The 15,770-nt window shown below is 39.7% G+C and overlaps 2 protein-coding genes across 3 annotated transcripts in view; one reads left to right on the top strand and one right to left on the bottom strand.

Moving 5' to 3' along the window:
• The first annotated feature begins 34 nt into the window (after window positions 1–34).
• On the top strand, window positions 35–9,264 carry LOC134656822 (large ribosomal subunit protein eL6). 2 transcript variants are annotated; one of them, XM_063512348.1, is made up of 6 exons: window positions 35–142; window positions 508–661; window positions 1,008–1,159; window positions 2,555–2,726; window positions 4,213–4,398; window positions 9,079–9,264. In XM_063512348.1, the coding sequence occupies exons 2-6, from the start codon at window positions 515–517 to the stop codon at window positions 9,238–9,240; spliced, it is 819 nt and encodes a 272-aa protein (XP_063368418.1). In that variant the 5' UTR covers window positions 35–142; window positions 508–514; the 3' UTR covers window positions 9,241–9,264. The 2 variants fall into 2 exon arrangements, with proteins under 2 accessions (XP_063368418.1, XP_063368417.1); XM_063512347.1 differs by lacking the exon at window positions 35–142 and having other exon boundaries at window positions 489–661.
• Window positions 9,265–10,965: 1,701 nt separating this feature from the next.
• Window positions 10,966–15,770, bottom strand: part of LOC134657282 (SANT and BTB domain regulator of class switch recombination) — a 33,895-nt gene continuing 29,090 nt past the window's right edge. The window contains exons 15-17 of the mRNA XM_063512864.1: window positions 14,901–15,037; window positions 12,368–12,528; window positions 10,966–11,127 (exon numbers count right to left, since the gene is read on the bottom strand). Coding sequence (XP_063368934.1) covers window positions 11,024–11,127; window positions 12,368–12,528; window positions 14,901–15,037 — 402 coding nt within the window. The 3' untranslated portion in view covers window positions 10,966–11,023. The remainder of the gene's footprint in view (window positions 11,128–12,367; window positions 12,529–14,900; window positions 15,038–15,770) is intronic.

Below are 15,770 nucleotides of genomic sequence, written 5' to 3'. Positions count from 1 at the left end.
TACTTTATCCCTTAAAAGTCTTCCATAGCCAAGAAAAACGAATCGTAAAAACCGGTAACTGTCACAAAATATACATCACTATCATGCCATAGACAAGCATTTCTCTTTCTGTCAAATTCTTTTGCTTGAGCCCGGTTGTAATGTGAGTTGAAATAATATTTTATGAAAAGAAATCCATGTGAATACTATCGAATTAGTGTTATTTATTGACTGCCGTGTATGATTATAAATCTTAAGGCTAGGTATAAGTGGTATTGTGGCGTATTTTGATTTAAACGTTATCTTTTTCACGAAAAATGTTAACTTAAAAATTTGACGTTCACGACCAAAAAGTGCTTCCACTGTGATTAAACCCTCTCTCTAGTTCTAAAACATTGAATTCAGATCACAATAAACATCAAACTTAATAGCTTTAAGTCTCAATTCATGTTGTGTCGTGTCAAAACAATTGTAACCTAAAATTGATTTGAAGTGTGTTGTTATTGAGGTTGGTTTCTGTTTCTACAGTTAAGTCATGGCTCCACCACAGCCCAAGGCGGCGGCCAAGCCCGCTGCGGCGCCCGCGGGCGGCGTCAAGAAGGCCAAGGTTGGCAAGCCCAGGAATTACGATTTGGGCAACGGAGTTGTCAGATTCTCCAAGTCCAAGATGTACCACAAGAAGGTTCGTACTCTGAATTTCTTGTATTTTAGTTCTATCAGCATTACCAAAACATTGCTTTGTTTTGCTACAGGTTGTTTCGATCTGTTGTGTATAAATTGAATTAATTGTTGTGTGTAATGTATTTATAACCTCAAAAGTTACTCTGCCACTAGTGCAAGAAAACAAGTATTAGCAATATAATTATATCATGTGTGATTGACTGGCGCATAGTCACAGCAGTACTCATCAACTACTGTAGTTTTTCAGACTAATAATGGAGCCCATAGACTTAGATTTTTTAGTATTTTATAATGTCTAAAGCCTGCCTTACACTATTCTTCTGTTAAATCTAAATGTCTTCTTCCAGGCCCTTTACAAGTTTGTTGGCAAGAAGAACCCTAAAGCCGAGAAGCCCAAGAAGCCTTCCGTGGTGGTGAAGCAGGTCGGTGGTGACAAGAACGGAGGCTCCCGTACTGTGCTGCTCAAACGCAGGAGGTCTTTCTACCCCACACAGGACAAGTGAGTACCTCTTCATTTTTAATTGAGAATTTTCTGAAATGTAAAATGAGTAATTGGAATATTTATTTACATTTAAAAACAAAAACAACAGGAGAATCAGAATCTGTATGTTTTAGGTTGCTTAAACAAGTACATATTGTTACACTACTAGCAACCCGCCCCGGCTTCGCACGGATTAACAAGTTATACATAAATCTTCCTCTTGAATCACTATCTATTTAAAAAAACCGCATCAAAATCTGTTTTATAAAGATCTAAGCATACATAGGGACAGACAGCGGGAAGCGACTTTGTTTTATACTATGTAGTGATTATTAACTTTGTGTCTACTTTAACTGTCATAATTTTACTAATAAACTTATTAATAAATAAATATTAGGGGATATCTTACACAGATCAACCTAGCCCCAAACTAAGCAAAGCTTGTACTATGGGTGCTAGGTGACATATATAGAAAACACCCATGACTCGGGAACAAATATTTGTGTTATTCACACAAATAAATGCCCTTACCGGGATTCACCCCCAGGACCATCTGTTTCACAGGCAGGGTCACTACCCACTAAGCCAAACTGGTCATCTGGACGGTTATTATTGTAGTGTTTAGTATACCTACTCATAACTCTCATGTTAAAAGTTGTATGTTGCACGACTATCAGTAAGTTGGCTACCAATTACCTCTCAGTGGAAAATGATCTAAAGGCATTTGTGTAAGATTTTAGTTCACATTGGGGGTCCTTTGTTTCCCATAAAGTTTTAAGTCATAATGTATTGTTTGTCATATTATAACATTAGTGATTAAATTGAAACCGATAATTTTTCAGGATTTTCGTAAGGTTATCTTATATGCAGGTTAGGTTAGTTTTATGGCAATCCTGAAAAGTGACGCGTTTCTGAACCAAATCAATTATGACTAACGAAAATGCGGGCAAACAATACATTATTTGGGAAACAATAGAGACCCATGGCCACATTACATAAAGCCATGTTAAGATCTCTTATGTAAATTATTATTATATTATTATTATATGTGAATGCACAGGCAGTTTAAAGCTGATACGTGCACATCAATGTCCACTTGTGTTTTGTAGTCTACGAAAGTGTTCATCGAGTTTGTTTTTAAAAGAGTTTATCGAGGGTGCACTGATCACCGACTCGGGTAAACTGTTCCACACTTTCACAACGCGGTTAGATAGGAAGTGTCGTCTGGGGTTGCTACTACTTTGCGTCCGTGTCAGTTTCAAAGAGTGTCCTCTCAGTCTGTCATTTATGTTGCGAGTAAAAATATCGCTTAACCCGGGTACGTTGTAGTGTCCTGTGAGTATTTTATATGTTTCTATCGAGTCGCCGCGTTGCCTTCGCTGCTCCAAGGTCCAAATGAAACATTCTTTTCAGGATCCGCTCCTTCCCCCACCACAAGTGTTTCAACAAGCACGTGAGGCGGACGCGGCCCAACCTGACCCGCGGCACCGTGTGCATCCTGCTCGCGGGCCGCCACGCCGGCAAGCGGGTCGTGCTCGTCGGAGTGCTGCCCAGCGGCCTGCTGCTCGTCACCGGACCCTTCGCGGTGAGTCTCATACACTGAAGTTTTGATGACCATTCAAACTGGGCTTATAGCCAATTAGTCATATGGGCGATTTTTTTTTGTTGTCCCCTACACTTTTTTTTCAAATTTGGGATTTTTTATGTTGTTTCTACTCAGAATCACGAGCTCTTTCTATCCTAATAGGAGAAAAAAAGTGTCCCAAAATTTCCATACATTTTTAGATCTTTCCATTCCGCGACCGCCATACAAAGTCTATGAGAAATGGTGACGTAATGGAAATAAAAACCTTAGGACACTTTTTTTCTCCTATTAGGATAGAAAGAGCTCGTGATTCTGAGTAGAAATAACATAATCAATCCCAAATTTGAAAAAAAAGTGTAGGGGACAACAAAAAAAAAACGCCCGTATTTGCTTACCTTTTTACGGTTCCGTACCTAAAGGGTAAAAACGTGACCCTATTACTAAGACTCTGCTGTCTGTCCGTCCGTCTGTCTGTCACCAGACTGTAACTCATGAACTGTGATAGCTACGCAGTAGAAATTTTCACATAATGTACGTCTGTTGCCACTATAACAACAAATACTAAAAATAAAATAAATATTTAAGTGGGGCTCCCATACAACAAACGTGATTTTTTTGCGTAACGGTACGGAACCCTTCGTGCGCGATTCCGACTCGCACTTGGCCCTGGCCAAAATACCTGTATTTTATTTATTAATTTGTACTTTAAAGCGCGACTTGTGTGTTTCAGTAATGTCTAACCGTTACATTCCTGACAAAATTTATGTAGTAGTAGTAGTAATCACTTTATTGTACACAATACAGGTTTACATAATGTTCACAAAAATAAAGGTACAAAGGCGAACTTATCCCTGTAAGGGATCTCTTCCAGCTAACCTTCGAGTAGATGAGGGGAGAATTCAAATTAGATAGACAAACTTACGGAATGAACAGTAACACTTTAAAAGTAAACTAACCTAAATGTCCAAAAGTAAATAAAATGCATAAATATTATTATAAAATAAAATACATGCTACATACATAAATACTAAACATATATTACATATAATATATTATTAAGTTATAGTTAAGTGTTATTTGTTAAAAGCGCTGGTGGCCTAGCGGTAAGAGCGTGCGACTTGCAATCCGGAGGTCGCGGGTTCGAACCCCGGCTCGTACCAATGAGTTTTTCGGAACTTATGTACGAAATATCATTTGATATTTACCAGTCGCTTTTCGGTGAAGGAAAACATCGTGAGGAAACCGGACTAATCCCAATACGGGCCTAGTTTACCCTCTGGGTTGGAAGGTCAGATGGCAGTCGCTTTCGTAAAAACTAGTGCCCACGCCAATTACTGGGATTAGTTGCCAAGCGGACCCCAGGCTCCCATGAGCCGTGGCAAAATGCCGGGATAACGCGAGGAAGATGATGAGTTAAGTGTTATTTGTTAAGTTGTTAAGTGAAAATTCCCATTTATAAAACTTGACATTTTTTGTGAATTTCCAGCTGAACTCGTGTCCGCTGCGGCGCATCCCGCAGCGCTACGTGATCGGCACCTCCACCAAGCTGGACCTGAGCGCCGCGCCGCTGCCCGACCACCTGGACGACGCATACTTCAAGAAAAACAAGAAATCCGCCAAGCGCAGCGTCAAGCGTAAACAGGGGGAAGACATCTTTGCCACCAAGAAAGAGGTTGGTCCTAATTTAAGTTGGTTTTAATTCATACTTCTAAAGGTAGAGATGCACCGGATATCCGGTTACTATCCGGTATCCGGCCTATCCGGCCGTAATTTTAGTATCCGGCCGGATACCGGATAGTGACCTACTATCCGGCCGGTACCGGATAGTAAAATTAGCACATTTTGGGGTAAAAAATTGAATCTAAAAACAATCACGGTCATAATGCTAACGACACAGTAGATAGAAATGAATACGTAACCAATGTCACACAATACACTTGTTTGTTTACACGAAAATACGCGCGCGCACTTGTAACTATAAACGAACTTACTACGTAATGTCATGATAAAACTCGTTACGATCCTAGAAATGTGTCCGCGCGAACGTTCACTACGAAACAGGTCGAAACCTTCACGACGCGCACCTGCAAAACTCAAAATATAGGTATAGTTCCGCCGGCCGAATATCCGGCGGCCGGATACCGGATATTCGGCCAGTGTCCAGGCCGGATATCCGGTATCCGGCCAAACAACTATCCGTTGCATCTCTATCTAAAGGGTCCACTGGTGATCTTCTTCTTCTTGTAAGCGCCACTTGCACCAACCCACTAACCCCGGGTTAACCCGGTAAACCTAACGTTACCATGGTTACCAGTACAATTTGACACTGGGTTAACCGGTTAACCTCGGGTTAGTCAGGTTAGTGGGATGATGCAAGTGGCGCTTAGGGGCTATATAAGGCTCTAAAGCCTATGTATCACTGCGACCATCGCTGATCTATTGTGATCGCCACCTACTACAACTCTCGATCCAAACCTGCAACTTCAAACAGCTGCAGGATCTTTTTGATCTCGAGAGACTTTACCTCCTCCGGGCCATAGAGAAATAAAGACAAGAGTGCTCACTCCATACATCAGTTCAGACTATTAATTTCAGTGTCTACATCTAGCATCAAGTAGCGGAACTATCAGTACTGCTACTTGACAATAGATGTAGCACCGCCCGGAAAGTCTTATGCTGTTGAGATAAGACTTTCCGGTCGGTGCTACATCTATTGTCAAGTAGCAGTACTGATAGTTCCGCTACTCGATACTAGATGCTAATAGTCTTTTTGGTACTAAAACTGATGTATAGAGTGAGCACCCTATGTATTTTTTTCTCTATGTCCGGGCGCAATATGTGCCCGCCCAGGATTAAGTCACGAGTACGCATTAGGCAAGGGCACTCTGTGAGGATGTGCAAGGGCGTCTCCTCTGCCTCCATACAGAGTCTGCACCGCCCCATGTCACGTTTCCCCATGGTGTGCATGTGCTTATTTAGGCAACAGTGCCCAGTAAGCACCCTTACCAAGTTGCGCAGTTGGTTCCTAGACAGCGCTAAGGCGTTCGAGGACGCCTTTTTGCTGAAGGCCTTGATAAGCGCTTTGGAATGGTTCAAACCTGTTGTTTCCCTCCAGAGTTGAATTGTTGTGTATTGACAGTAGGTCTTTAGGGTGAGCCGCGTTAGGCTTTTGGGGATACTGATGATCAGTCTGCCGATATAAGTGGAATCCGGACGAGACAATTTTTCGCCAATCTGATGAAATTGTCCGATCGAATCAGGCCGTGCGGACGCAAACGCCAATTTGATTGCCCGATCAAATCAGCAGGTACGGACACAAAAATGCCAATTTTCGAAGTTAGTATCTATGGAATGCAAATTGGTGATTAAATTGTGTACGTGTGGACGCTAGATGAGATTGGCGCTAATTATTTTCCTGATCAAATGGGTCTATTTGCCCAGCTCGTCTGGATACAGCTGGATAGACCTGTCAGTTAAACGCAAAAGGTGACAGTTCCGAACAATTGACAGGCCTATTGTCCGGCACACTGATCATCAGTGGGCCCCTTTAAACTGTGTGCTCATATTGCTTACATTACTAACCCTGGAAGTGTTTTCCTCGACCAGACGACTTTGGCTCTTTGAAAGTTAAAAATTAAAACTTAAACTGAATTCTTAGACCACTAAACACTTATCTTTGAGATTCCTGACGCTGGGGTGCTCTTCTCAAGTTTGCCGACCCGTACAAACTACATTCATCAAATAAATTCGTGTCATTTTCAAATCTTGTACCCAGCCATAGCCAATATGCCAATTTCTAAATGCCGTTATAATGCAGAGCTGTTCCTTTTCCATTTACTAATATTTGGTGCTTGTGACCCATAGACTAGGAATCCTCTAGACGGAGTTTAGAGCAATTATTTCATGAAACCGATGCTGCCAAAAATACTGGGGTGCGGGGGACGAGGTGAGCGAGTCCCGTGCCGTGATTGGTCCGTTCAAAGACACGGACGTCACACAAAGACACTTTGACTCGAAGATGGTGTAAAACTACCGTATATTTGTGGCAGAGGGGGTAGCGCTACTATGCTCAGTCTAGAGGATGTCTTGTCTGTGTTGTGACCATAACAGAGTTGACCATAGTTATACAGAACACCATTTTTTTGTGAACCAATTTCACCAAGTTATAGCATTAGAAAAAAGGTAAACAATCTTGACGTGTCTTTTTATTAGGGTTCCGTAGCCAAATGGCAAAAAACGGAACCCTTATAGATTCGTCATGTCTGTCTGTCTGTCTGTCTGTCTGTCCGTCTGTCTGTCCGTCCGTATGTCACAGCCACTTTTCTCCGAAACTATAAGAACTATACTGTTGAAACTTGGTAAGTAGATGTATTCTGTGAACCGCATTAAGATTTTCACACAAAAATAGAAAAAAAAAAACAATAAATTTTTGGGGTTCCCCATACTTCGAACTGAAACTTAAAAATTTTTTTTTCATCAAACCCATACGTGTGGGGTATCTATGGATAGGTCTTCAAAAATGATATTGAGGTTTCTAATATCATTTTTTTCTAAACTGAATAGTTTGCGCGAGAGACACTTCCAAAGTGGTAAAATGTGTGTCCCCCCCCCCTGTAACTTCTAAAATAAGAGAATGATAAAACTAAAAAAAATATATGATGTACATTACCATGTAAACTTCCACCGAAAATTGGTTTGAACGAGATCTAGTAAGTAGTTTTTTTTTATACGTCATCAATCGCCTAAATACGGAACCCTTCATGGGCGAGTCCGACTCGCACTTGGCCGCTTTTTGAAAAACACCTTTGAAAAATAAGTCACAGCAAATATGTAACAATTATGAATTATATACGATCATTTACATTATTTTACTTTCATAAGTAATAGTTACTGATTTTTAAAAAGCGTTTTTCAATTAAAAGACATGTCAAGGTCGCGTAGCCTTTTTCTAATGCTAAAAAAACTAACCAGTGTTTGACAAAAATGACAAATAAAGTTAGGTCACTTTCTGCAGAACTACGGTCAGTTTCTGCTCTTTTTCCATTTACTAACATTAAAAATTTAGTGGTTTACATTACCGGAAACCAGCTTCATCTAACCCGCATGGACTCAACCTAATGCTACACGTTTCTGGCAGTATGGCTCGGTGGAGAGATGGTTTGGCTTCGTGCCCTCTACCGAGCCATATTGCCTGGAAACACTAGCTGCTACACTACGGAGGTGGAGAGGCGATGTCAGCATTACATCGATTTTATGTATTCATTATTTAGATTAATAATAACATACTTAAATGTTTACGTTATTTTATTGAATAACATTGACACGAATGACAAAGACTATTTCTTCTATGGCCATAGAGGTCTCCTAATACAAAATAGGTATAACAATCGACTTTCAACAAGATTTGTAATGGGTGTTAACCGATTACAGGATGTTTGGATGATTATGAAGATTTGCCTAGGAATAATAAGTGTTTCGTCTCGAAATATATAGTTTGTCAAAGGACTGTCTCATTTCAAACATAGAGAGAGAGAGTCATACTATATTTGTCTTACACTAGTAGTAAAACCCAAAAGAAAAGGATGAGTATAGTTTTCCTGGTTCTTACTGACTGACAAATCGGTTTGACCAACTATACATATTGTTTCTTTTTGTTTTAAAGTTTTGATAGTCTAAACACCTGTATGGAATGTGTTTGTGTGTATTTTTATAATTTGCCATGTTCAAACTTTTATGCTGATTTGTAAAATTACCTATAAATTTATTGTAGCTGATATTCTCAATGTATGTTTGAAGAAATTTACTAACATTATTTGACACTGGAGATACTGTTTGATGCTAATTAAAATATTAATTTATTTAAGTCAAGCGGAAGTTTGAAGGTACATAATTTCAAATAAAACGTAAATTTTCATGAAATGTCGTTTTGAATGTAAGGTACAGTCAACATCAAAGTTATATGGTGTATGTTATGTTAGTATGTCTCACAACAGTTTAAATTGGATCAAAGTTAAGTTTACATTTCACAAAAACATAGCGTAACTTTGATATTGAATGTACTCCACCAGTGGCGATAGTTAGGCTTAGATTTTTTTACGTACGACTCCCAGAGGTTTATTGTCCCTAGGGCCAAAAGGGGTTTACTTATTTATAGCTGCGAGTTGGACACTTGGGGCCCAACAGTTTGTAACTTGTAATACAAGCGGATGTCAGTTTTTGACAGCTTTTGTGAGAAAGGGACTTCCACTTGTATTACAAGTTACAAGCTTTTGAGAAACGGGCCCCTGTTGAACCAATTTTTTTTATCATTAATGTTTGAATACCATGGAAACTAACAGTTTGTCTCTTCCAGAAATACGTTCCATCAGAACAGCGCAAGAAGGACCAGAAGCTGGTGGATGACGCCGTGGTGCAGGCCATCAGCGCGCGCGCAGACCGCAAGGCGCTGCGCGGGTACCTCAAGTCGGCCTTCGGGCTGCGCTCCTCGCAGTTCCCGCACAGGATGAACTTCTAGCCTAAATAAATGTCGTTGACTAAATGTGGCCTTTCATTTTTAGGCTTCCGTAGCCAAATGGCAAAAAACGGAACCCTTATAGATTCGTCATGTCTGTCTGTCCGTCTGTCTGTCCGTCCGTTTGTCACAGCCACTTTTCTCCGAAACTATAAGAACTATATTGTTGAAACTTGGTAACTAGATGTATTCTGTAAACCGCATTAAGATTTTCACGCAAAAATAAAAAAAAAAAACAATAAATTTTTGGGGTTCCCCATACTTCGAACTGAAACTCAAAAATTTTTTTTCATCAAACCCATACGTGTGGGGTATCTATGGATAGGTCTTCAAAAATGATATTGAGGTTTCTAATATCATTTTTTTCTAAACTGAATAGTTTGCGCGAGAGACACTTCCAAAGTGGTAAAATGTGTGTCCCCCCCCCCCCCCCCTGTAACTTCTAAAATAAGAGAATGATAAAACTAAAAAAAATATATGATGTACATTACCATGGAAACTTCCACCGAAAATTGGTTTGAACGAGATCTAGTAAGTAGTTTTTTTTTTATACGGGTTAAATCGCCTAAATACGGAACCCTTCATGGGCGAGTCCGACTCGCACTTGGCCGCTTTTTTAAGATGAAACCGAAACACCTGTTAGCACCACTACGAAGTACCTATTTATCAATGGACTAATTTGGGTCTGGGGGCCTAGCCAAGGTGACAATCGTTCGCAGAGAAACGAAACGTTATCGGTCTTTATCGCACTATAGTTCGTTTTTTTTAGCATTACTAAAAAGCTAATAGTAGTTTATGCAACAGTGATATAATAAGGGTTCTTAAAATTCAAGGGTCGAAGTTACAAAACGAGACGTAGTCGAGTTTTGTAAAAAAAGACCCGAGAATTTTAAGAACCAATTATGAGCTGTTGCATACATTACTTTTTCTATGACAGCTGCAAAAAAAAAAAAAAAAAAAAAAAAAAAAAAAAAAAAAAAAAAAAGAGTTATTATTAAAAAAAAAGAGTTATTATTTAAAAAAAATTGAGTTATTATTTTAAAAAAAAAGAGTTATTATTAAAAAAAACAAAGAGTTATTATTGTAAATGAAAACATACCTCTTTCAATCAAGATGATCGGAACTTGTATCTTTAAAAAAAATAAAGCAGTTGTATTATACTCATAAGATGACTGCTAGCAGTCATCTTATGAGCCTATAGACAAAGCATTCAAATGACATTGCTTTAGATATCACTGTCAGTCATTTAATTGACACATTTAAGTGCTGGAGTAGAAAAACTATCTTTACGTGGCTTTTTATTGAAAAATAAGTCGCGGAAAATATGCAACAATTATGAATCATATACTATTATCGACAGTCTTTTGCTTTCATAAGTAGTTACTGATTTTAAAAAAGAGTGTTTCGATTAAAAGACGTCAAGATTGCGTAGTATTTTTCTAATGCTAAAAAGCTAACATATGGAATAATGATAGAGACAATAGCGTTTCGTTTTCTGCAAACAATTGACTAAGCCCCCAGGGGTTAATACACAAATGAAACTCGTCTCTGTTATGAAGAACCATTATATTGATCACTCGTACCGCGCCACTTCGCTTCTACGATAAACGACGTAATTTGACATAATTTTCTTTTTTCTAAATTTCTATAACTTGGTGAAATTGGTTCACAAAAAAATGGTGTTCTGTCATAATGTCAGTATAGTAACTTGTATATTTTGGGTTCCATGGCAAATAGAAATGAAACTCGTTTAGTAGAGAAGTTTGAGCAGTATATATTATATTGTTCACTTGTACCGCGGCGGCAGGCGCGCGCGCGCGGACGTAGCGGCGCGTGCGCGTGCGCCGTGCCGCTCGCGCCACTCCGCCTCCAGGCGCGCGTACACGCCGCCTGAAACACACGTGTGTATTTGGGGCATCAACGCCATCAACATAATAATAATACCACATAATACATACATGGGATAGTGAACGGAAAACGGCAAATAACATATGTCCACAAAAGAACATTTCAACTATAGTTCGTTTTTTTTAGCATTAGAAATAAGGTAAACAATCTTGATGTGTCTTTTAATTGAAAAACACATTTTAAAAATAAGTTACGGAAATATGTAACAATTATGAATCTAATATGGTCATTTATATTCTTCTGCTTTCATAAGTAATAGTTTTTGATTTTTAAAAAGCGTTTTTCAATTAAAAGACATGTCAGGATCGCTTACCTTCTTGCAAGTTCTTTCTAATGCTAAAAAAAACGAACTAAACATGCAATAACTAATAAATATGTGCGTGTACAATCTCACTAATCCAGTCAAGATAGAGCAAATCTGCATATTATTTTGAAGTGTTTTTAGTATGTCGTAGATATACATTTTTCTAAGATACTAAATTCAAAGCAAATTTACTGTTATCTGGAACTTAATAGCCATTTACAAAGAGATTGAAGTGCGACAATGTAGTTGCACATCGTAAATTTGGAACATAGAATTATCAATCGATCATTTTATACCCCAATTTTAGTGCCGGATTACTGGGTACACCGGACCATAGAAGTGTCGGATTATCGAGATTTCACTGTAATCTCGAATGTCTATCTTGTGCCCTATCCTGCCTGTAACACCCACCTGGTGCTGCCTTGGGCTCCCCCGGCGAGCGAGCGCGGTGCGCATCTGCCGGCCGGCGCGCTCCTCGAACCGCCGCTGCCTAACTTCTGACCAGGGATGTTGCGGATGCAGAATTTTTGACATCCGCGGATGCGGATGCGGATATTTAAAGGCTCACATCCGCGGATGCGGATGCGGATGTCAAGATTAGGTACTTAGAAAACGTCAAATATTACATTTTTAGTATTTTTTTATTTAAAAAAACGAAACGTTTAGTATTTGAGCAAGAATATAGGTGCGTTATATTTAATAAACATTAACTTGGCCGACTTTTCTGGATCTAGACGATTTCGTTATAGGTAATGACGAAATTACCTAGCACTTACGCCGCCGCTAAGACGATCCATACCGATTGTTCGACATCCGCATAAGCTCCGCATCGATTTTATGCGGATGTTCCGCGGTTGCGGATGCGGATGTTCGCAACATCCCTGCTTCTGACCTATCCTGCCCGTATATAACACCCACCTGGTGCCGTCTTCGGCTTCCCCGGCGCGGTGTTCCCCCGGCGAGCGAGCGCCGTGCGCATCTGCCGCCCGGCGCGTTCTTCAAACCGCCGCTGCCCGTCTTGGTTGCTCCGCGCTGACAGTGACGTCACCCACTGCCGCCCTATCACCCGGGTGCGGCGGCTACAAGAAACATTATTAATTTTTTTCTACTCCCGTACTTTTATTTGTCATTTAAAGGGTCGTGCACACATCTTTAAAACCCTACCTTATAGTTGTCAAGACAAGTCTTTAGTCTATTCCCCGAAAAAGAATTTGTGCATACACACAGTATCTTTTTGGCGATTTTACGATACTTCGTGTAATGATCACTTTAAGAATATTGAATGAAATACAGTGTTGCCAACCTTATTTTAAATGTCATCTCTGACAAATAAGTGAACCATAGACATGTTTTTTTTTTAATTTCATTCATTCATTCTTTTCCCGCCCGTAGCCACCATTTCTGCTACTTCTTGAATTAAAAATATTTGTTAAATTTAAAATTTTATTTCAAAGTAAGTGCTTGGTCGTAGAAAAAGTATTGTATGCAACGTTGTTTAACCGAGTCAAAAAATACTCGTGGCGTATTTATTAACAATTTTCGGCTTCGCCTCAAATTGTTATTCACGCCACTCGCCTTTTTTGACCTCTCTTAAACAACGGTTGCATAAAATACTATTAATAGATATGGTTTACTGTCTGTGCTCCGTTTCTTACAGTTGCAAGTGAGTATAGGGAGCGTGCATGTGAACTATAGGGGGCAGCACAGAAGCCGTCAGATTTTTTGGCGCGAGGCGTAAATGTGAAGTTTATGCTTCCGATGTAGCCCACAAGATGGTAGAACCTACTATGCACAAAAAAACGTACGAGAACGGTAGATAGCAGTGCTTAACGCCAAAGCAATTGCTTTGGCGTGAAGTGTCAATGTACATGTTTATGTTTCCGATTTAGGCCACAAGATGGCACACCCTCCAACGCGCACGGCCCCTATAGGGAACAAACTAGAATAACTTAGAAGTCTGGACTCAGAGCTCAAAAATTCCCGATTGTAGCGCGAGCGCCTCAACTGTACCACGCACAATCGCGCATACGAGGGGCGTTCAAAATATTCTCGGTATTGATATCTTACAACCTCTTCTAAAATTTCTTTCGTTACTGGCCGCTAAGGTTTATTCATTGACATTAAAAAAAAGTATAATTCGAACCGAGATGTTCTTTTGTTTTTCTGCAATTGCTGAACAAACATGAACATCATGTGAGAATTGACAATGTTAACTAAATTAGAACATCGATGCGTGATAAAATTCTTGACAAAACAGGGTAAAAATCAAAAAACCATAAAAGAGGAAATGGACTGTGTTTACCGTGAGTCTGCTCCTTCTTTATCTACCATTCAAAAGTGGTCAAGCGAGTTTAAACGTGGAAGGGAGAGTGTTGAAGACGACCCTAGACCTGGCCGGCCTGTAGTAGCTACTTCACAAGAAAATATTGATAAAGTGGAAAAACTTATATTGGAAGATGGTCGAGTGAAGGTAAAATCTATAGCACAAGTAACCAATCTCTCTATTGGTACCGTACATGATATTATCCATGACCATCTTAATATGTCAAAAGTAAGTGCAAGATGGGTTCCGCGAATGCTGACTCGGCTTCAAAAAGACATGCGTGTAGCTTGTTGTTCCGATTTTATTGACCTGTGCGGTGAAAATCCTGATGAGGTGCTGCAAAGAATAGTTACTGGAGATGAAACCTGGGTTCATCATTATGACCCAGAGAGTAAACAAGAGTCCATGCAGTGGCACATTAAGGGTTCAGCTCATCCCAAGAAGTACAAGGTCATCCCTTCAGCTGGCAAGGTCATGGCCACGATATTTTGGGATTGTGAAGGAGTATTACTGATCGATTATAAAGAAAAAGGTGTAAATATCACAGGACAGTACTACGCTAACATTCTACGTCAATTAAAGGATGCAATCAAAGAAAAGAGGCGAGGAAAGTTAACCAAAGGTGTTATGCTTCTGCATGACAACGCCCCCGTCCATACTGCTCATATTGCCAAGGCAGCTATTGTTGAATGTGGGTTTGAACTGTTACTCACCCACCGTATAGTCCGGACTTAGCCCCCAGCGACTACTTTTTGTTCCCCAATCTTAAAAAGGATCTGCGTGGAAATAAATTTTCCGATGATGAAGCATTGAAGGCGGCAGTGGAGGAGCATTTTTACACCAAAGATAAATAATATTTTTATGCAGGATTAAAAAAAATAATTGATCGATCTTTTAAGTGTATGAACATAGGGGGGGAGTATATTGAAAAATAAAAATATCAAACTTTTCGTACTTGTTTGTTTTCATTCTCATACCGAGAATATTTTGAACACCCCTCGTATATATCAAACATTGTATTCGACGTGCGGCGCGCCATCTATCAGTTGAGGGATATGTTATTCCTTATTCTAATAGGTAGATGGGTAGATGTCAAGCTGATGGGGTAAAAATGATGCCATGAGTCACCTGACTCTGGGCGGGGGCTGGCGCTTCCTCGGGCTCCTGGGGGCGTCCTCGTCGCTCCGCCCGGAGCTCTGCTCGCTCTCGTCCGAGGAGGGGCTCTCCTCGCAGCCCGGGGAGTCGCCGCCGCCGGGGGTGCCTTTCTTTGTGTGAAGCATTTGTTCATTATTGTTTCAACGGCGGGTTACATTTTAACTACCGTTAAACGGGGTGAATAGGGACAGAAACTTAAAATGTGATTTACCTACGTGACAATTTCTTAAAAAATACACAAATTATACCATTCGATTAGAAATAACAGTAGATTTTGTATGATACAATTTGTATGGGTATTTTCTAAGAAATTGTCAGGTAAATGAGCGTTTTCCAAAAAAAAGTGTACATTTCATTCATAATGTCTTCAAAATATTGACTTCTTGGGCTCATTTTACTCAGAATCATTTGTACATTCACGCCTCATACATAACAAAAATGTGTCCAAAGATTTCCTTTCCAGCGGGCTCAGCACGGTTCCATTTTTATCGACTATCACTATGCCCGTCACTTTCGCACTTACATACTTGTTAGAACGTGACAGGCATGGTGGTAAACTTAGCTTCAATTTGTATATATTTAGTTTTAGTACCTAGCTAGTAAGAAAAATTTGCATGCTTCTTCAAGTGAAATGTACGCCTCCAAAATTATTGTCCACCTATGTCTATCACTACATTTTTGCAAATAAATATATCTTTATCTTTAAACGATAAAAATGCTACCGTGCTAATAGGGTTGATCGTCACATTCTTGTATGAAAGTTTTTTTATTTGTATGAACGGGACGCACTGGAAAAAAAAATTTCATACAACATTTTGGGACACATTTTTCATTTATGAGGCG

This window comes from Cydia amplana, chromosome 19, assembly GCF_948474715.1.
Source record: "Cydia amplana chromosome 19, ilCydAmpl1.1, whole genome shotgun sequence".
Lineage (NCBI taxonomy): Eukaryota > Metazoa > Arthropoda > Insecta > Lepidoptera > Tortricidae > Cydia > Cydia amplana.
The sequence above is the reverse complement of the archived record's forward strand: the minus strand, read 5'-3'. Positions and strand labels throughout refer to the sequence as shown.

Bases quoted from the DNA above. Each gene is read 5' to 3' on its own strand.
- LOC134656822 (XM_063512348.1), top strand. From the start codon at position 515: ATGGCTCCACCACAGCCCAAGGCGGCGGCCAAGCCCGCTGCGGCGCCC. The intron at 2,727-4,212 runs GTGAGTCTCATA...GTGAATTTCCAG, and splicing joins TCGTCACCGGACCCTTCGCG to CTGAACTCGTGTCCGCTGCG. The intron at 4,399-9,078 runs GTTGGTCCTAAT...TGTCTCTTCCAG, and splicing joins TCTTTGCCACCAAGAAAGAG to AAATACGTTCCATCAGAACA.